Source organism: Olea europaea, chromosome 23, assembly GCF_002742605.1.
Source record: "Olea europaea var. sylvestris chromosome 23, O_europaea_v1, whole genome shotgun sequence".
NCBI classification, from domain to species: domain Eukaryota; kingdom Viridiplantae; phylum Streptophyta; class Magnoliopsida; order Lamiales; family Oleaceae; genus Olea; species Olea europaea.
In genome coordinates, this window is record NC_036259.1 from 6,902,104 (window position 1) to 6,921,274 (window position 19,171).

The 19,171-nt window shown below is 35.9% G+C and overlaps 1 protein-coding gene across 5 annotated transcripts; it reads right to left on the reverse strand.

Annotated features, from left to right (window-relative positions):
- Positions 1–837: 837 nt before the first annotated feature.
- Positions 838–18,742, reverse strand: LOC111372238 (protein GIGANTEA-like). 5 transcript variants are annotated; one of them, XM_022994470.1, is made up of 16 exons: positions 18,493–18,708; positions 17,982–18,060; positions 17,708–17,893; positions 16,238–16,309; positions 16,034–16,088; positions 15,765–15,907; positions 15,270–15,541; positions 8,889–8,944; positions 7,458–7,698; positions 7,237–7,387; positions 5,025–5,234; positions 3,382–4,920; positions 2,930–3,016; positions 2,475–2,693; positions 2,183–2,275; positions 838–1,417 (listed from the first exon to the last, which is right to left on the reverse strand). In XM_022994470.1, exons 3-16 carry the CDS (start codon positions 17,792–17,794, stop codon positions 1,118–1,120), a joined length of 3,525 nt encoding a protein of 1,174 aa, XP_022850238.1. In that variant the 5' UTR covers positions 17,795–17,893; positions 17,982–18,060; positions 18,493–18,708; the 3' UTR covers positions 838–1,117. The 5 variants fall into 5 exon arrangements, with proteins under 5 accessions (XP_022850238.1, XP_022850239.1, XP_022850240.1 ...); XM_022994471.1 differs by lacking the exon at positions 17,982–18,060 and having other exon boundaries at positions 7,458–7,686; positions 18,493–18,742; XM_022994472.1 differs by lacking the exon at positions 17,982–18,060 and having other exon boundaries at positions 2,948–3,016; positions 18,493–18,742.
- Between the last annotated feature and the right edge of the window lie 429 nt (positions 18,743–19,171).

Sequence of the window (19,171 nt, forward strand, 5' to 3'; positions counted from 1 at the left end):
TTTACAGAACGAGTTAAGTACAAGTAGTTATTTAGACATTATCTTGAACATAGTTCGTAAGTGTTGCAATCTTTCAAGGAAAATCTCCTATAATACTGTAATTTTCCTCGCTTTTCAGGATTGACGTTATATTTTCTCAATTTTACAAGATTATCTGCTGCAATATTTTGGTTCCTTTGTTTGAATGTGCCATTGATTTGGTAAGATAATTCAATCATTAAATTTATTGTACAAGTTTTGTCTTCGAATTGAGAGAATTACAACTCATTACAAAAAAACATCAGACGAGATCCATCTTCGAAGACCAACTTTCCCCAGCTGACACGCTTATTCTACATCCTAAGATTTTGTCGATTCAAACAAAAGAACGAACTATAAATCTGAAAAGCTCTCTTATCCCCCAAAATGCTAAAGGGGATTTTATTGTTTTAATGCACACTTTAGTTCTGCTGTCAGGCATAGAGAGACAGTTCACCCCTCACTTTCTCCATTTACCGCATTTGGTATTTGGACAGTATTAGAAATGATCTCCTACCAATGGTTGATAAGATAAAACATGCCAACTGTTAACGTGGGCATCAAGGATCAAGCCTACAATTTTTGAATATTTAATGTTGCCACGTCAGCGGTGGACGATAATTCCTACCCAACATGGGTAGGAGATCATTTCTGTGGACAGTGTTGCTAAATAAAATGAAGCTAAAAGCTTATCCTACGTGCTTACTGTCCATTCCTACCGTATAAGAAGCATGCCAGTGACGTATTGCCACTATTAATATCATAAAGATTTGTCACCATTTCAACCATACGACAACCATACGAAAAGAGCAATGGGACTGGAGGAAATAAAGAAAAGTATAGTTACATGAGAATTTAAGTGGTAAATACCCAAATCAGATCCACACTTCAACATCTGACAAATATTGGTACCATTATACATCTACTTGGAATCAAATTCAAGACTTCCAAATAAATCAAAGAAGAGCAAGCAAAAAGACGTGGTCCAAGAATTCACTATACATGAATCATAATCTCCTGCAGGTATGTAGACTCTGCTAACAAACCAGTTATGTAATTCATAACACAAACCTTATGGGGTCGCCATGTGTTAGGGTAGTTACAAAACGGGTATAGTGAAGCCTAATTCCTTTGCGGCAGAACCAACAAATTGGACAGGCAGGCCAGTTGCTAGACGGCTTCGGGATTCCCATATCAAACACTTTTCAATATCTGCTTGCCAATTGGTAATGCTTACATTTAGATACTGATATGGACTGCAAATGCCACTTCTATCCACTTGTTCGCTACTTGATTTTAGTGAACTAGCATGTAAAATAGCACGAAGAACTGATGTGCTGAGAGCACGGAGATGCGCACTTGGATGAGAAATGCAACGAACTGTAGCTGGGAGGCGACACTGCATATATTAATCCCAGATAAACCATATTAGTCGGCTTCCATTTTAAATTGTACAGTCAAGAGTTGCAATATGTACCACAGCATTCATTATATTCATCACGATGCATCACCTCCTCATCAGGGAAAATGAGATTCCATTTCACAAAATAAAGTAACACCTCTATAAAATAATAATGTTGGGACCGAGAAACTTTTATTTTAGAGTTAGAAGTTCATTGATAAATAAATAAATTATTCATTTATCGATAGATCATGTGAGGAGATTACTGGCAAAGAAATTATTCAAGGAGTACTAAATACGTTCACCGAAGATGATCATAATTCAGATAATAGATGTGTTCTACCAATTTCTCCAAAAGAAGCATTTCAAGCATTCTAATTTTTATGAATTACTTACTAGAAATGGAAAGTATGCCAAACGTGTGTATGCATTGCAAAAAAATTAGGGATGAGTTGAGTTCGGTTTGAGTACGGTGGCCCGAGTCAAGATTAGGAAATTTTATTATTTAAATGAGGTTATTAATTTATTGAACATTTATCAAGGTTTTACTATATATATACAAGTATGCATGTATATGCATACTTATTCTGAAGGTTTCATGTGGGGACATAACATCATATGACACGAAAAGGATTTATTGTGGATCCCAGTGAGACGAGCCTTCGCCAAATAAGAAACCCCTCAGTTGAAAGTTCACAACAGCTTCTGTTCCTAAAACTTTTTGGCATATCATTGAACGTGTTAATTACAGAAATTTTATACCTTTAACAAGTTTAAGAGGCCATCAGCAACCGCTAGCCCCGATTCTCCCAACCCAAGCACTGGTTGAACTGCTCTAGCTGTAACTTCCAATAGCTGTCCAACATTTTGCGTGTAATCTTGTTATTAATTTACAAAAGCAATAGAAAATAGAGATTCATTCATCAAATACCAAAATAAAAGTATATTTTCCAAGAAACACACTAAGGAGAACGCTTAAAATGGTTAACCTGGTCGCACACAGATTTCATGGTAGATATAAAGTAAAAAGGATGATACTAATCTAAAAAGTTACCTCCAGCTGCGGTGAAGTGCATGCCCCTCCATCAATGAGCAGTCCATCTGTGGCTCGTAGGAGGAGGTCCGATGCACTAGCCAGAATAACCAGTGATTCAAGGGCTTCATGATTTCTCATTACCTCCACAATCAGTTTCACAATTCGTTCGTTAATCCTCCACATCTTTTGACCAAGTTCATCATCTTTAGTAACCCAAGGCTTCATTTCCCTATCAGCCTGACAAATACACACAACAATGGATGTGACAAAATGACAGAAACTGAAATCAAACTAAACCATAATCGGAAGACTGACATTTAGGCACTTAAAATATAACTCACTAATGCCATTTAACCTAACGAAATCATTAATCCATATTTTCTTAAAACCAAAGGACGAAATGATTTTTCAAGCTCTTTCGCGTCCCATAATAAAAAATATGGTAAAAATAGTCGAAATTGAAGTTAACAAACTCGTTGAGTATTCTGGACCTGGAGAATGATAGCTGTCGCAGCTTTCGCTGGTGATGCCGCTACAACATTGCATAATGCATCAACCACCTATAGTTACAGAACAAAATTAGTTATGTCTTTCCATAGATTGGAGTCCTCTGAAATCATGCATTGCATCCATTTATTTACTGTCTACTGACGCTAGTGAACATAATCAACATATTCACTATCTGTTGCAGAGGTATAATATCTCAACTAATAAGTTGAAAAGGAATGGAAAAGGAAAATATCAAGAACCAATAGTGAATAAAGCAAGGGAAGCTAGCTAAGATGGTCAGGCTTTTGATACATGAACTTCACAGAGAGCAGCAGAATAGAATACAAGTAATGTTAAATCTTACTATATGCATATTGTGTTACTTAAAATATGATTAGTAAAGCTGAAAATTGACATAGAGAATTTGACAGATTACCTGCCTCCATCCTTGCTGGGCTGAGGTGCTTTCAGCACTTGGCTGTGTTTCAGGTGAAGCTATCAACTTGTGCCAAAGCAATGAAACAACAGAAAAACACAATTCTTGTTTTTCTGCCAGTACAGACCTAAGAAGAACTTGAGCACAGCAATTAAAACCTATATGCCTGTCCATTGTCAAAAAGTTGGCCAAATCTGAAGCATCTGTTGGAAAACTTGCAAATTCTTTTCCCACTGGAACCTTTTCAACTTCACTGGAACGGGAAGGCTTCTCGCAGTTCAGTAAAGCCTTTGAACCAGGCAAGTTAGTTGACTGCATTGACGATTGCTTCCCTGATTCTAGGTGGCTACTGCTAGAGCATGTATTATGTTTTTCTTCATGGAAAGAAGAAGGAATCCCCTTCAATAATGGCATATGCAGTATTTGTGCTTCCAGTGGCTCTGCTTTGGTGATAATGGATGCTACAACTTTGCTATGAATATCAATTAGGTTAAAAAGTGAAGATGCCCTTGAGTGAATTTCGTTGTCCCATTTGCATCTTATCAAGATAGAAAGAGCACGCATGCAAGCCTTTGAATGTCTAAACAGATCAGAAACATGAGCAGCAACCATTGCTGCAGCCACAATTTCATTTGAACTGTAACTCCATGACGTGCCAATAGAAGATGGCTTCAAAGAAAAAAGTGCCTCTAGAATAGCCAATATCCGGCGAGTATGATAAACTGCAGAGTCAATGCCATTCCTTAACTCGCTGGGCGATCCAATTATTTCCGCAGGCTTTGCCATATTAGATATAGTTTTGGGATCAGAGTAATTACTCCCTTTGGAAATCAAAGGAAAAAGCTGGAGTTCCCAGGATAGAGCACAAACGGCAGCAACAACATAAGAATCAAATGCTGCCACAGGCCCTTGTTTCTTCCCTTGTTTACTTCCCCTGTCCTTTTGCTTTCTAGTGGCTCCTTGTGAATCTGCATCTACTTTGTGGGAATGACGACAACGTTCACCTTTGGGTCGCTTACTCACATTTAGCTGCGCTTCGTGACTGACACAGACAGTTAATACAACAAAAAGAAGGCGAGAGGCAAGTTCCACAGTGGCAGATGACTCTAAGAACAGTGAGTGGACCATCGTGCGAAGCTCGGCCACAGCAAGATTTTTGGAGGCAGACCCAAATGAATATCTGGTTTTTCTGATTTGTTCTCTTGAGGATTCTGGTGGAAATGTTCTCTGGAGAATTGCTTCAACAGTAGCAACAAATATCTTCATAAGACAAGTTTCAGATGGACTTCCACGAGGAAGAAACTCAAGTACTTTAAGGAGAGGTATGAACAAATTCCATGATAATATAGGAGGCTGCAGAGGGGTCGCAACAATGATTTCAGGAAGATCAACTGCAGAGGAACTTAGAGGAATCAAGCCATAAGCAGCTTCCCATATCGTGCATATTCTCCATTCAACCTCGGGGCCATGTGCACAAAGCATTGATGCAATTCCCTGAGCAGTAGCTTCAACTGTTGCTTCCGCTGCCGGCAGTTCTCTCTGTTGAAATACTTATCAGTTGCTATTTGAAGTCGTTAATATTTAAGGAAATGATGGTATAGCAACATTGACATTCATTGGAAAAGGAATACAAATAGAAGTACCTGCTTTCGCTCACTAGAAATATAGCCACCCAGAGGTTCATGTTGAACTTCTATACCATCAACTTGTCTAAGGGGAGGAAAAAGCAAGGCAGGTTGAGATAGTATTCTGAAAAGCAAAGCAGCTGCAGCATCTGCAGCAATACCTGCTCTCATGGACATTGCAATCCCAATTGCACGCAAGAAATGTAAGTGCATCCAATTCCTTGGAAGCTGCACCAATAGTCAAAAGAATTAAGATTTTTTTAGGCTGAACTGATATCATCAATAAAGTAATTCTCATAACAAGAATCTGTTGTGCAGGACCACCTTGGAAAATAAAATATTAGCATATTTGTCGTGAATACATTATACTACATGCTTATTGCAATAAAAAAGATTTGAAACACAAACTGGAAAACTAAAATAAAAGCTAAGAAAGTAAATTTAATTTCAAAGTTAAAAAGTAAAATTTAAAATAAAATTTTTTTTGGGGGGTGAAATTAGAATAAATAAATGATATTTTCAAAACGTAACACAAAGGTAAGAAAAAATGAGATATTCAAAGTAGAGACAAAAAGTTAATTAAAAGTAACATTAACTCTTTTTAGGCAAGTCAAACAAGCTCTTTTCCAAAAATAAGTCACCAGTATATTAAAGATTAATAAACAAAATTGTGTTATGCTTAATTCAATACACTCTACACTCACTTAGAGGTGGCACTCGTTCCACGATTCATTAGCATGACACCAAAATAGTCTATGCCAAAGAAATGGCAATGTAAATTCGCAATGTAACCGTACCAATGAATTTAAAGCTTCATGGTGCAGTAAATGAAACATTTATTATATTTTTAATATTTATTTTGAATTACCTTATTTAAAATCTTTTTAATTAAATCTTTCCTGCACTAAACAAGATTTCTAGCTCCGCCTGTGGCTACCAAGACCTACTTTCAACTCATGCAATCGCAAGCTGGGAATGATAGATATATTTGAACTAGCTTGAGGAGATGCATAGAAAATAGCTAAAACTAGTTGTATTCCTTTATTGTACCGCAGTGTGGTAGAAGCTCTTCAGTATGTCACCATTAACAGGACTCTGATTTCTTTCTTTTTAATAGATTTTTTTCACCCCCTCAAGTCCCATTAAAGATCAGTTAAGTGTATCCTTCAATTTTCTGGGAGACTTTGAATATAGCTTGTGCCTACGAAAGTGTTCCCATCTACACTTGGCAGGTTATTGTTCTGTCTATTGGGCCTCGAATATTGATGGTAGGAGGTCTACTTCGCATATTGTGTAAACATCGGCTCAAATTTGGTGTCCTGGTATTCGCTGAAGCAACATACCATGTCCTGGTTATCTACTGAGGCAGAATGCATAAGCCTTTATTCTATGCAAGAAAACATTGTGCAAAAAAAGATCTAGGCTTCATGTTGCCTCTCAAGAACAAACTGCACATGGTCTCACCAAGCCCAAATCCAGCTCTTCGATTCCTTTGTTGAATAACAAACTCTAGGTACGGGCCTAGATTAACTTTGGCTTGTGGGGGAGTTAAGCAAATGGCACTAATTGTAATTTTTGCATCTTTTGTGTGTGATTACTCAATGGCATAGTTTGTACATAATGCTGATTGCTGAGAGTTAATCTAGCTTAGTCAATTTAGGCATTGCATATATAAAACTTTCAGTAGAGCTTTACATTTCAGATCAATGTTAAATCCTTTACTCTTTCTTTGTCTCCATTTTTGGGGTTCACAAATCCTAATAGGCGGAAACTAAGATAGAGCTTATGAAGTTCAAAAGAAAGGAATAAATCCAACAGTTATAAATATTATTCAGCGGAAAACAATTTTTCCATCAGGAATTGCAGCAGGCCACAAGAGGCTGAGATAATCAAGGCATAAATTTGAACCAACCAGCCATTTACCCAAGTTAAAAGAAAGAAAATTCAAATAAACAATAAGCATCGTTAAACTAGAAATTCAGCCCATAATAATAAGGCCACTTGATCATTTCACAAAGTTCCTTTCACATGGATCTGAAGGTGTGGAAGTATATACGTAGCTCAAACATGGTAAGGTAAACTAATAAGCAGATATGTAGCTCTTTGTGATATCACCTGCACAGTATTATGTAATTTTCTCAAGACATCTCAATTCAACCTTCCCCTCTTTATAATAACAACGGTTCGGATTCATATTAAAAAGAAAAAGAAATGCAGAGAGAGAACTTACCCTCATGCCTGAGGCATAGTCTTCTGCAGCTCGAAGGAGTTCCACAAGTTGTACAGCAGCATCAAGTGCATCTGGAGCCCAGGATGGTGGAGCTTCTAGAAGTCCAAGAAGCAGTCTTTGGGTAGCACTTGGACTAGCGATTGCATAATACCTACACCAGAAGATTAACTTAGCTAGCTATTTGAATCAATTGATTGTTCTAAGAGTACCCAGAAAAATACCGATGAAATAGGCGTGCATATGGCTCAAGAGCTGGTAGCCCCGCTACAAGATGCTCATCCATAGGTGTTGTTGGGGGAGGGAGCAGAAGTGCAGGAACAGCAGCAGCAGTTAAGGTAGCAGTCTCATAACGAGCTACTTCCTCATCACATACACTTAGTATGACGCCAGCACCATTAGCAACCGCCCATCTAGGAGTTGATGGTATTGGCTGTGGATGCTTTCCAGATCCTTGAGAAGAAGCTAAGACAATATAAGTGAATAATGAGTCATCCTCATTCCAAACTAAAATGGTTTTCATGTTTAACAACCTAAATAATAAATACTCATTAGGAACAAACACTAACAGAAGCATATGGCATCATGGGTCTCTATTCAAGATTCGAATTTAGAAGTATACGTCTAAGTAAATGTGTTGAGCATAACACTGAGACATGAAGATCTCCAACAAGAATTTCCTATGAATAAATAATTCGGCACCATGTCATGGTTCACTGCATTGCCAATTTCCAATAACAATTTTGGCTGCCTGTAACTTTCCATTTGTTGGATTGCTTCCCAGAATGGCTAAACATTGAGGATCCTGTAAACTTGTGTTTACTACTTAACAACTTAAAAAGTCACATGATGACAGAAAATTAAGCATCATTTTGTTATTCTACGTTCTCTAGAATCTTATGTCTCACTATTTATGTAAGTAGTAACAAGGTTCAGGTCTAGTTTATAGAAGTGTGTCTGCTTGGGTGTATTATAATTAACAGATCTTTATATTTAGTGATTGTCATTAATTATAGGCGAAAAAAAGGGTCTGAATTTTTGTACCAACAACTAGTTGACTAACATAAGATATTAAAAACAGATAAGGCCTTCAAATCAGAACTATCATCTCAGTTAGAATGGGAGATCCAGATTGAATAAGAGTTATGTCTCTATCTATCTTATATCCTAGTATAGCTAGGAATCAATGTGGTAATAGGATTTTATAGATAGGATTATACTTGATATAGGATTGATTGGATTTGGAACAAATCAAGTTCAGCCAAAATTTCTACATGGAACCAGAGCATTTAGGTTTAAAGAATTAGGGGTTCTAAAATTAGGGTTTCAAGTTGAACCCTAATGTCAATAATATCAACAAAGATTATGGGCAGCTTATATTAACATAATTATGAATTGTATTCACCAAAGTTATAGTAAGTAATCCTTTTTTCTATATAATGCAAGAGATCCCAAATAGAAAATGTCTAAAAGCAATAGCAGCAGGGACAACAAAATTAGTAGGAGTTAAAGATAATTATTAAAATATGAAAGCATATGAGAAACATTATGGCTGATAAAAACTTCCCAGCTCTTGTTAGAACAAAAAGTATAAAAATAAAAACATCAAGAGGTATATAAAACTCGTAGAAAATGTCAACAGAAAATCTACTAACCTGTCGAAGGCGGCTTTAGTTCTCCAGCTTCATATCTCCCCATGACCCCGCCACACCTATGAATACCCGAATATTTCAATTTCATGAATATAAGGAAAAATTTCATATAGTGCCAACTCAATATTATTCTAGATTGTTGGATATATAGAGCAAACATAATTGAGAGAAATAAGAACGACATAAATTTGTACCAACCATAATCTTCTCAGAGTACCTACCATAATATGTCATAAACAAAGATAAAAGCTAGGTTGAATCTTAAAAAAAAAGTAACAATAAAATAAAAATAAAAGTCCAGATTGTCTAAGATTTGATTGAAGAAGAGAAATCTTCTAACCATTCCCCTCAAGGTGGTGTGAAGATATTTCTTATTTCCCGCTTATCTAGGTTCCTACTATATAGGGAAAGTCAATTCTTCAATAATCCCCCTCAATCTAAAGATAGTAATACAGAAAACAAATTGACTTTCAAGGTTAAATTGGTGCTTTGCTCCTTGCAATTTCCACCCACGCTTTTGAGCTTTTAAGCTAGGCACAATTAGTCCAAGAAGAAGCAAATTTTCCCCTCCGAGGCCCATGATGTGGTTTTTAGCAGACTCTTCACCCAAGGAAGAAGGCCCAAAAGAAGCTCTGGAGCACACAATGCCAAATAACTAACCGAAACAATGAAACAGAAGTTAATGTGGAGGAATATTGTCATCCACCAGACTGATAAAGTATCACACCAAGACTTGAGGGACGCATTAGAACACACAAGGCAATAACTAGATCCTCGAGCAGCTTTTCGCAACTTAAAACCTCCCTAAGGCAGACCATATCAGCCATAGCACTCCTAAGGTCCATAAGTTGAACCAGCACTCAGCCCAAAGATGAAATAATAGACTGACGTCACAAATACTGGTCACCTTCTGTATCAAACGCGGCGAAAATTAATGTGATTGAGAGACAACTAGACTTTCTTCCATGCAGTTCACTAAGTAAACAAAGAGTCCATGAAGACATGATTTAAAGAAAAGCAACTCTGCTGAAATAGGGTCCTGTTCAAAGGATCAATTAGGTATAAAACCCCAATCTCTTCCCTAAAAATCCAAACTTACGGATAATTGAGTCTGGTGCCTCTCATCATATCATTAGCTTGTGTCATAATTTTACAAGTTATTCTCCGTGCTTTTTTTTTGGGGGGGGGGGGGGGAATCAAAGTTGCAAATAGATCTTCTCATTTGGACAAGGATATTAGCTATGATGCTTGGACTCGGGCATGGGTATCGGGTACGGCTACGTACCTAAGTGTCGGATTTTTTTATTTTCTAAAATGTAGGATACGGGGATATGGCTAAAAAGAGTCTAAATTTTGGACACAGGTACATGGGTATGTCGTTTAAACTTTAATTTTTTAATAGCTCAAAATGTTATTTTGAATAGACCAAAATCAATTGTTCACAAAGAAGGAAATAATATTAAATAAGGGGTTAAGATGAATAAAATAGAATTTTAGAGTTTAGTTTTCAATCATATGGTTGCATTTTCTGGACTAACTTCTAGTATGATGAAAAGAGACTAAAAAAGGGTCAACAATGGAGGCTAACAATATCGGGATTAACTTGATATTTCCCAAATTAAGCCCATGTTTGAGGCCTTTTTTTTTTAAAAAAAATGCATTCTTAAACAGAGTTTTGACATCATTTTAATTACACATTTTTCAATAAATTAATATGACGTGTAAATCCAAAATTTTTCCTTATTTTTTAACCATTCATTTTACATCATTACACTATTCAAAAATAGGGTTCAAACAAGGGCTAAATGAGAAATTTGATTGTTATTATCCCACATTGAAAAGGATGCGTAACGGAATTGACATGAATCTTACATCTAATACAAATCCAAACACTCTCTTCTATGTACCAACAAATAAAGGCTTATTCTCAGTGTTTTATTCATCCCAATCCATGAGGTAGTCATGGACTATCTTAGGGTGAAATTTGGATCCTTAGTAGTCTTGCATTGTCTCCTATTGTTTACTATGAATTTTTCTAGCATGTAGGTTATTGAGCGTCTTGAGGTTTGGAATGGGTGTGAGAGATCGTGTTGTTGAACAATTTTAAACATAGAGCAATCTCTCTCTCTTAGGATCCACAGTTTTTCTCCGGTTTTTCGAGTTTTCCTTGCAAATTATTGTGTTTGGTTTGTGGTGTTATTATTCTCAATTTTTGTTACCTTTTTTTTCAGAAGAGGATATTTCCATCCTAGGGTGAATCAGGAAAGTGATCCAGATTCCCCACAAACTGTATCATTACACAGTTTCTTTTGTGTGGTAGAGTATGGTGCATCATCAAGCTAGAAGCAATGAACAAAAATATAAAAAGAAAAAAATTGACTGGAAAATTGATTTTAGCTTGTGCTAAGTTCAACGATACAATCTGGGTTACACAATGTTTTGAAATGAAGACCTACCCATATTTAAGTAGGCTTCAATAGCATGGACACCTCGAGAAAATTTGTCCAAAAGGTAGAGAAGTTTCAACCTATTACTCAAAGTCAATATTTTCATGTACAGACGACGTTAATAGTATGTCACTTTTTCTCCATGGGAAACAAGGATATCCTTCGATAAAGATAAGTTCATGCTCATATCAAGTCATTATCCGACAAGTTTATTTGCAGTGAAGTGTTATTGCTAACAGGTCCACAACTGTGTACACGAGTATTAGTTTGATATTGATATTTGGTGAAATTTATGTTGACGATTGATGAACACTTGAGAAAGCCAAAAATGGGAGTTAAACCAAAAGTTTTAGCACGGTTGAAATCTTTGAAGTTGTTGATTCTAATTGTTTGGTCCCCGTTTGGCTCCCCTTTAAAGTCCATTAAATTACAATCCATCATTTGCCAGATTTTTCAACCACGTGCCGGCCCCTATCCATTCCAATTGACATTGCATGTGATGTGTGAATTTGGTGGTCAATAACAACCAATGGGAGCTTTTACACTTGAGGCTAAAAGACCATAATACACACTACAAATATTAGGTGTCAAAACGGGACTATGCATTGGGAAGTAATTTTGTAAATTGACCGGGAAAATGGAGGGTAATAATGTTCTTACAATGTCCAACGGTCCCTTAGGATATCGATATCCTTTGCCAAGTGATTAGATAGGATGCAAACATGCCACAATTAACAAAAAAGTAGGGTTGAAAATTGGTGAAAAATAAATTAAAGAGATTTAAGGGGCCAAACGGAGGCCTATTTTGGTTCGATTCATAAGGCTATGTTAAAAAATGCCCACCGCTAGATTTTCGGCATAAACTAGATAATTGCAGCCAGGATTTTTAAAATATAGAATTACTATACTCAACCATAATGAATATAAGCCCCCGTTTGGCCCCCTTTCAAATCTCTTTAATTTAATTCTTCACCAATTTTCAACCCAACATTTTTGACAATAGTGGGCCCATATCTGCACCCTATCTAATCAATTTGTAGAGGATATCAATATCCAAGGGACCATTGTACGTTGTAAGGACATTACCACCCTCCACTTTCCCTATCAAGTTACAACATTACCTCTCGATGCATAGCACCCATTTTGGCACCTAATATTTGTAAGGGTATTATGGTCTTTTAGCCTCAAGTGTAAAAATTCTCATTGATTATTATTGACCACCAAATCCCCATGTCACCTGCAATGTCAGTTGGAATGGACACATGGGGCCCACACGTGATTGAAATTTTTTGCAAATAATGGATTTTAATGGACTTTAGAAGGGGTGAAATGGGGGGCTAGGACCAAACCAACTGGTTCAGATTGGTTATGATAAAATTAGAATTGGTTTTGATTAGTGAACTCGGTACTATGTTCTTGAATTTAACCTAAGAAATCAACAAGCTGAACTGTCCTACATTTAAAAAAAAAAAAAAGGGTGGTATGTGAGTTGCAAAAGAAAAATATCAGAATCCCAATAAAATTAGAAGTCCAAAAGGACAAAGGCCCTTATCACTTCTCTTCTCCATTTCTAACACCGGTACTGGGGTTGCCACCATTTTTCTTCTTCCTAAGTGTAAAGATTCCAATCGTCTTCCACCAGTCTGAGCCAAAATTTCTAGAGAGGAGTAAACGGGTAATGGTGGGATGTCTTGTGTAAATAGTGGAAAGGTCAAACATGGTGAAGAAGAAAACGTGGCAGCTGGGCTACTAGCATTTGCGATCTTAATATTCAGTAGCCAAAATGAACCCTATATGTGGAATTGTGGATGATACCATCTTAACTTGGAATGAAAATGATACTGAAGAGATGATCAGCTTAAGATAGATCTCGGTACGAGTATGTGAAATCAAAAACAGAGACAAGTTATAATATTTCTTTAGTATTGAGGTGGAATAAATTAGGGAGGAATATTGATTTCTCGACACGTATATGATATCAAAAGAACTAAATTATGGTAGGATGTATAATAGACCAGTCCTTTACCTATTGAGCAAAATCATAGATTCCCAGACTGGAAACAAACTTATGGTGGCTCGGAACTCCTATCAAAGGTTAGTAGGAAAGCTTTTGAACCTTTTCAAATCTATAAGCATTGTGGTGTATCAGTTTATGCACAATCCTTACAAACCACACTTCAATGGCACCTAAAACTTACGTTTAGAATGGGACATTCATTTTAAAAAACTCGAGAGCCAACTGGTGAATCGTACAAAGATGCTGATTGGGCACCATCTGAAGTTGATAGAAGAGCTACCACAAGATTCTGTGCAGTAGTAGGTGGAAAATTGTCACATGGTAAAGAAAAAAGAAATATATTATTATTCGAGTGTGGGAGCAAAATTTCAAACAATAGCTCTAGGAATTTAAACACTTGTGTACCAAGATCATTCCAATTTGAAGGTGGATATCAAGGAACTTATGGCAATAATGTGACGGTAAGGCCATAATATGTATAATTAATAATCCTGTCCAGCCAGATCGTACAGAACACACAGAAATTGATAAAACACTACATTAAGAAATAACTAGACTATGGGTTGTTTCATAAATTCTTTCAATCAGTTTGCAAATATTTTAATCTATAGATTGTAAGGAACTACATGGGAAAAAGTTATTAGCAAGCAGGGAATGCAGGGGCTTGAGGAGAAGCCTTGAAGATTTGAAGAATTACCATGAAAAATTCTTAAAATCCTTAGGGTTCTAGTCATGAAAGTTTATGTATATATATGTGATAGTATAGATGGAAGTATGTGATTCATTATTTTCAATTCAGAATGCACGTAAATAGGATGGCTGAAATGGCTTGCAATGAAGGCTATCAGTCGGAAAGAAATGGCAGTCCTACAACCCCAGGAGCGGTAAGATAACATGGTGAGAATTAGAATATTTTACACTGATTGATTTGCAAGAATTACATGATATTTGAAGGAAAAACAACACGCAACCTCGGATACACTATAGCTGTAAAATGTAACTACAAAAATCTGATAAGCCCCAATCAAGTACACCTATTCTAGAAGGATCAAGAAGGCTGGAGAAGGGAAGGGCCAGGCTGAGGTGGACAAAAACAGTTAGGACTTCATAAATAGAGAGGGGAATAGATAGGGAAGGCAGGCTTTTATGTAGTGAGAAGTGATACCCAAGGCGAGTTTAGCCTCTCCAATGGCTACTATTTCTTTTTCAGTTTTGTAATTTTCTTCAGTTTTCATCAATCAAACAGCAGTTTATTCTCTAGTCTGATTTTGCTCTCATATTTCAGTTAGAACCCTATCAAAATCTTAAGAATATTAGATAATGTGCAAGCAAAAAAAAAAAATTAAACCGACTTAGGGAAATCAATTGACTGATTTCCCTTCCCAAATAGCACAGTTGTAAGATGGATGGTCATAAACTCATGATTCACAACAATGATCAATCTCTTCTTTCCCCCCACATATGAAGTATCCAACTCACTTTATCAAGTACAAACTATGCTTTGTAAAGATTTCATATTAGTATTCTCAAGAACTAGTTTTTGGAAAAGCTTGCTTCATCCGCCATGAAAAAGAATAAAATTTACTAAATTTTCATTAGTTATTGTTATAAAAAAAATATTAGAGGGTGTTTCACACCCATTTTGTTGGAAAAATGAATTTTAGAATAGTAGATTGATGGGGAATGTGTGGATGAAAAATAAAGAAAAGTTTTTGATTTAGGTGTACTATTATTTCAATGAAGAATGTGTGGTTAAAAAGAAGAAAGAAAAAAATGCATTTTGATAAAAATAGGAATCAAACGGGGCCTTAGTAAATTTTCATTATTTATTGTTATGAATATAATTTTATTCAATACATGTACTACTTATGAATATAATTTGATTAAATAAACACTATGAAATCAAATTCACTCACTTACCAACGGAAGTAATCACTTCTAATACCAACAGGTGCAGCAAGCAATATATCAGTAATCCAGGGAGACAATGGCCTCAATGGTTTCTTTTCTTGTTGGGAGAAAGGCAAAGAAGGTTCTGCATCTGTTGATTTACTTGTTGAAGCATGAATTCCAGTGCTGCTTCTATCTGCCTCATTATTGGGGTATTCAATCTTGTGAAGTGGGCGATTATAGTGAGTCAAGATTCGTAGTATCTCCCCACATGCAAGCGCCCACTGCTCAGAATACTCATTCTGAAATCAAAGATTGAGTCATTAGTATCTCCCCACATGCAAGCGCCCACTGCTCAGAATACAATTGGTGAATTTCTTTAACAATTGATAATCTTTAGTCAATACTACTAGTGAAATGAAAAGAGAAAAATCCAATAACAGAAGCTCTAAACGTGCTAAAACCTTTTTCATTAAGGAAACAGATAACTACATCAAGCAATAATTTGCTCCAGTGTTTTAATACCTCACTGCTGGGGCAGACCAAAAAAATGAAAGAAGCAAATGGAGGACCACTTCTATCATACTTTATTGTACCATCAATGATACACGAAATAATGGGAAGAATAACAGCATGACCATGCTCCGGATGGTGAAGAACAAACGTTGCTGGAAACCAGTGAAACACACAAGTCATTCTGCAGCATAAACTGGGCTGGAAACATTATATTTTGGCATGATAAAGTTATAAGTGGGGATTAATCATAATATAGTCATTAAAAGAAATAATTATACCCAAAACATCATCAAAAAGTCGATTTTCCTTGGAGGGATATCGGCTCCGGATCAGCTGCAAAACCAGTAAGTTACCAGTTAGAATCATATACCTTATGACTGTAAAGAAGTACCTAAACGTAGTGTGATGAAAGAGAGTTGAAAAGTTCCCTTCATTGTTTGATCCCCATAAAAAGGGTATCAAATATAAAAGAATAGACAAACCTCCGACATATCTTCAGGAAATTGTTCTGATGTGAACTGACCAAAGTACTCAACATAGGCAGTAATTTGTGCCTATGGACAAGAAAAGACAAAATTGTTAAAATGTTCACATGTAACCTAAAGGAAGACATCAAAAATAAAAAATTTACATATAAACAGTATGATTTAATTAAAAAGTTATAGTAATAAAATGGCTTCTCACCATTGGAGGAACTAGATATGTAAAAACTAGAAGTTCAAATCTTCAAGAAAAGAAGAAGTACTGGGACCTTTGCATTTATACAATCAATTGTATTATGATACTACAAACGCTTTCGTATCTTATCCTTGTTGTTGAACCATTAAATCTAGGAACTTACAGAGAAAATAATGTGTATTATTTAAATACTATTTACAACAAGTCCCTTCAGAGACAGACATAGAGGGCTCGAGTCTCCTGCCTCCATTTAATCAAATTGTGCACGTGTTTGGCTTTGATGTAAAAAAATAAACCTCGTCGGCGCACGTGAAGGGGTGTGGTAAAGACAAGATTTAAATAATATACACGTGAACCTATCTAACAGCTTTAACATTTAAATCAAGCGGTTCGACATCACCACCACCTATTTAATGAAATTGTATACATATACAGACTGTGATGGAAAGAAATGAACACTGCCTACACGCGAGGTGATGCATTGAAGACAAGGATTCCTTTGAGAATACTTTATTTTTTCAACATAAATTTCACCTCCCTGGAGTACAAACCATTGTTCAACATTCAATTATGATAATTTGCTCTTTCAAAACATCTATAACACTCATCTCCACAGTCAGTGTTGCTTCCCATAGTTTTTCTTCCTTTCTAGATTCTGAAAATTCTGCATTTTTATTCTAATTTCTTCAAAAACTCACTTCAACAATACCTGTTCTGGGCACCCTACAAGACGAAGTCATTACCTAACATGCCTAAAGCCAAAAGCTTTTGACTGTTAAATGAGCACCTGAACTAATGAAAGTAGCACTATCTGAAACAGCAATATTTGTGCTTGAACTCAAAAGTAGTTACAACACAAAATACAAATTATAGATGCGCAAGTACCCAAGTTCACAAAATTTTCTTTTGGGAGTCAGGAGCTCCACGTAAGATGGAAATCAATGGTCCAGAACATAGAAACAAACACCTAAAACTTTAATGTTGGGCACATGAGACCTTTCCCATAACAAATAGCAGTGAAAACCTTCAGCAATGGTAAGGCAAATTTTTAAATGTACTAAATTATAAGGAGCCCATTTAATAAAACACGACCCTGCTCAAACATAAAAAAATAAAAAATAAAATAAATAAATAAAGTCATGCGCCATGGACCTAATCAGCAACTAAAACATGCAGCATGCAATCAGCGGGAAACTACATCATTCAACACAATCAGATAAAATATATCGAGATGAATGCAAATTTAAGAAATGTGTAAGATAGAAAACCCATACCTTCCGTTGCCCAGCATCTTGTGGAGGTGGCCAAAACAATGAGGAGAACTGCAAACTGTCAATCCACCTCTCCTTTGATGTCGCCATAAATCTTTTTATCCCATAAGTATGGTCACAATGTAAAAAATCATAAACCTCCACGTGAACTGCTACCAATCAAGTATCAAAGACTAATTCAAAATTTTCCTGAAACCAAACAGAGAGCTTGAAAAAATCCCTTCATCAATCAGTTACAATAACGCTTCAACATTAGTAATCAAATATTAGAACACACAATTTATTGCACGCAAACTTCCTGGTAGGATCAATAATTGTGCTCGTTACCCTGCCACTCCATTAGTTCATTAAAATCCCTAAAAAATTAGAATTTTGTTAGAAAAATATTTATTTATTTTCCAAAAATGTTGAGAAAACACAAACTTCAGATCATATAGCACAAGAAGTTGACCCAATTTATGCCTTGGTTGAAATTAAGTGAAAATATCTAAATATCACGTCCCAAAATTTATTACTAGATAAACTATAATTCCTCTCTTCCAAGTTATAAAAAAGTGGAAATTAAACCTATCAAACACAGACTCTACTAAACCAGAGCTCGATTATTTTCTCAAGTTCAATCGATGTGAAGCCAGTCATAACATTTTTAACTTTTTTTTCACAGGAACTTTCAACCCAAAACCAAAAATACACCGAAATATTAGGATTCCCGAACAAAATATCTTGTCGTAAATAAATATTTTGAAACAGAAATAAAAAAAAAAAAAAAACAGAATATAATATCTGACCTTGGTTCAGTTTTCCAGGAATTTTGAAGGCTGCATCAAAATCAAGAATTTCCTGTTTGAGCAAACGAGCCGATCCAGTTCCTCTGAAGCGACGTAAATGCAGAAATTCTTTGTGAGAATGAATAGATATTCTGGTGGAGATTATGAGAGAAATCGGAGAACAGAGTGTAGAGAGAAAGATGCCAGAGAGAGAGAGAGAGAGAGAGAGAGGAGATCTTTAGCTGGTTTCTCTGAGAAGCATACGTGGCTATGATATTTTCCTAATGCCTCAAGATGGCATTTGTCATGCCAACATCTTCCATGGACATGCATGTCATGGCATATCATTAATCATTCATAAATAAAGTCATGAAATGTTGAATCTTAGCATTAACTTTTCAAAGTTATTTTCCAACCCAACTTTAAAATTATTTTGAATAGTCGATGTTCATTCAATGTTATTTTTCGTTGTCATCCCTATTTTTCGTTAGTTTAAGAATTGATTGTCTAACCGTTAGAAGAAAAACGGAGGTCACATGTGAGAGAAGAGTCAAACTTTACGATTGAAATAATGAAATAACGGTAAAAAATTCAATTTGTTTGGAGTGAAAAATCACTTACAAACACCCTCTAAAAATAGTGATTTTGATGATGTGATAAACGGAGTCGTTAATTTTTCAAATTATTTGGAGTAACAAAC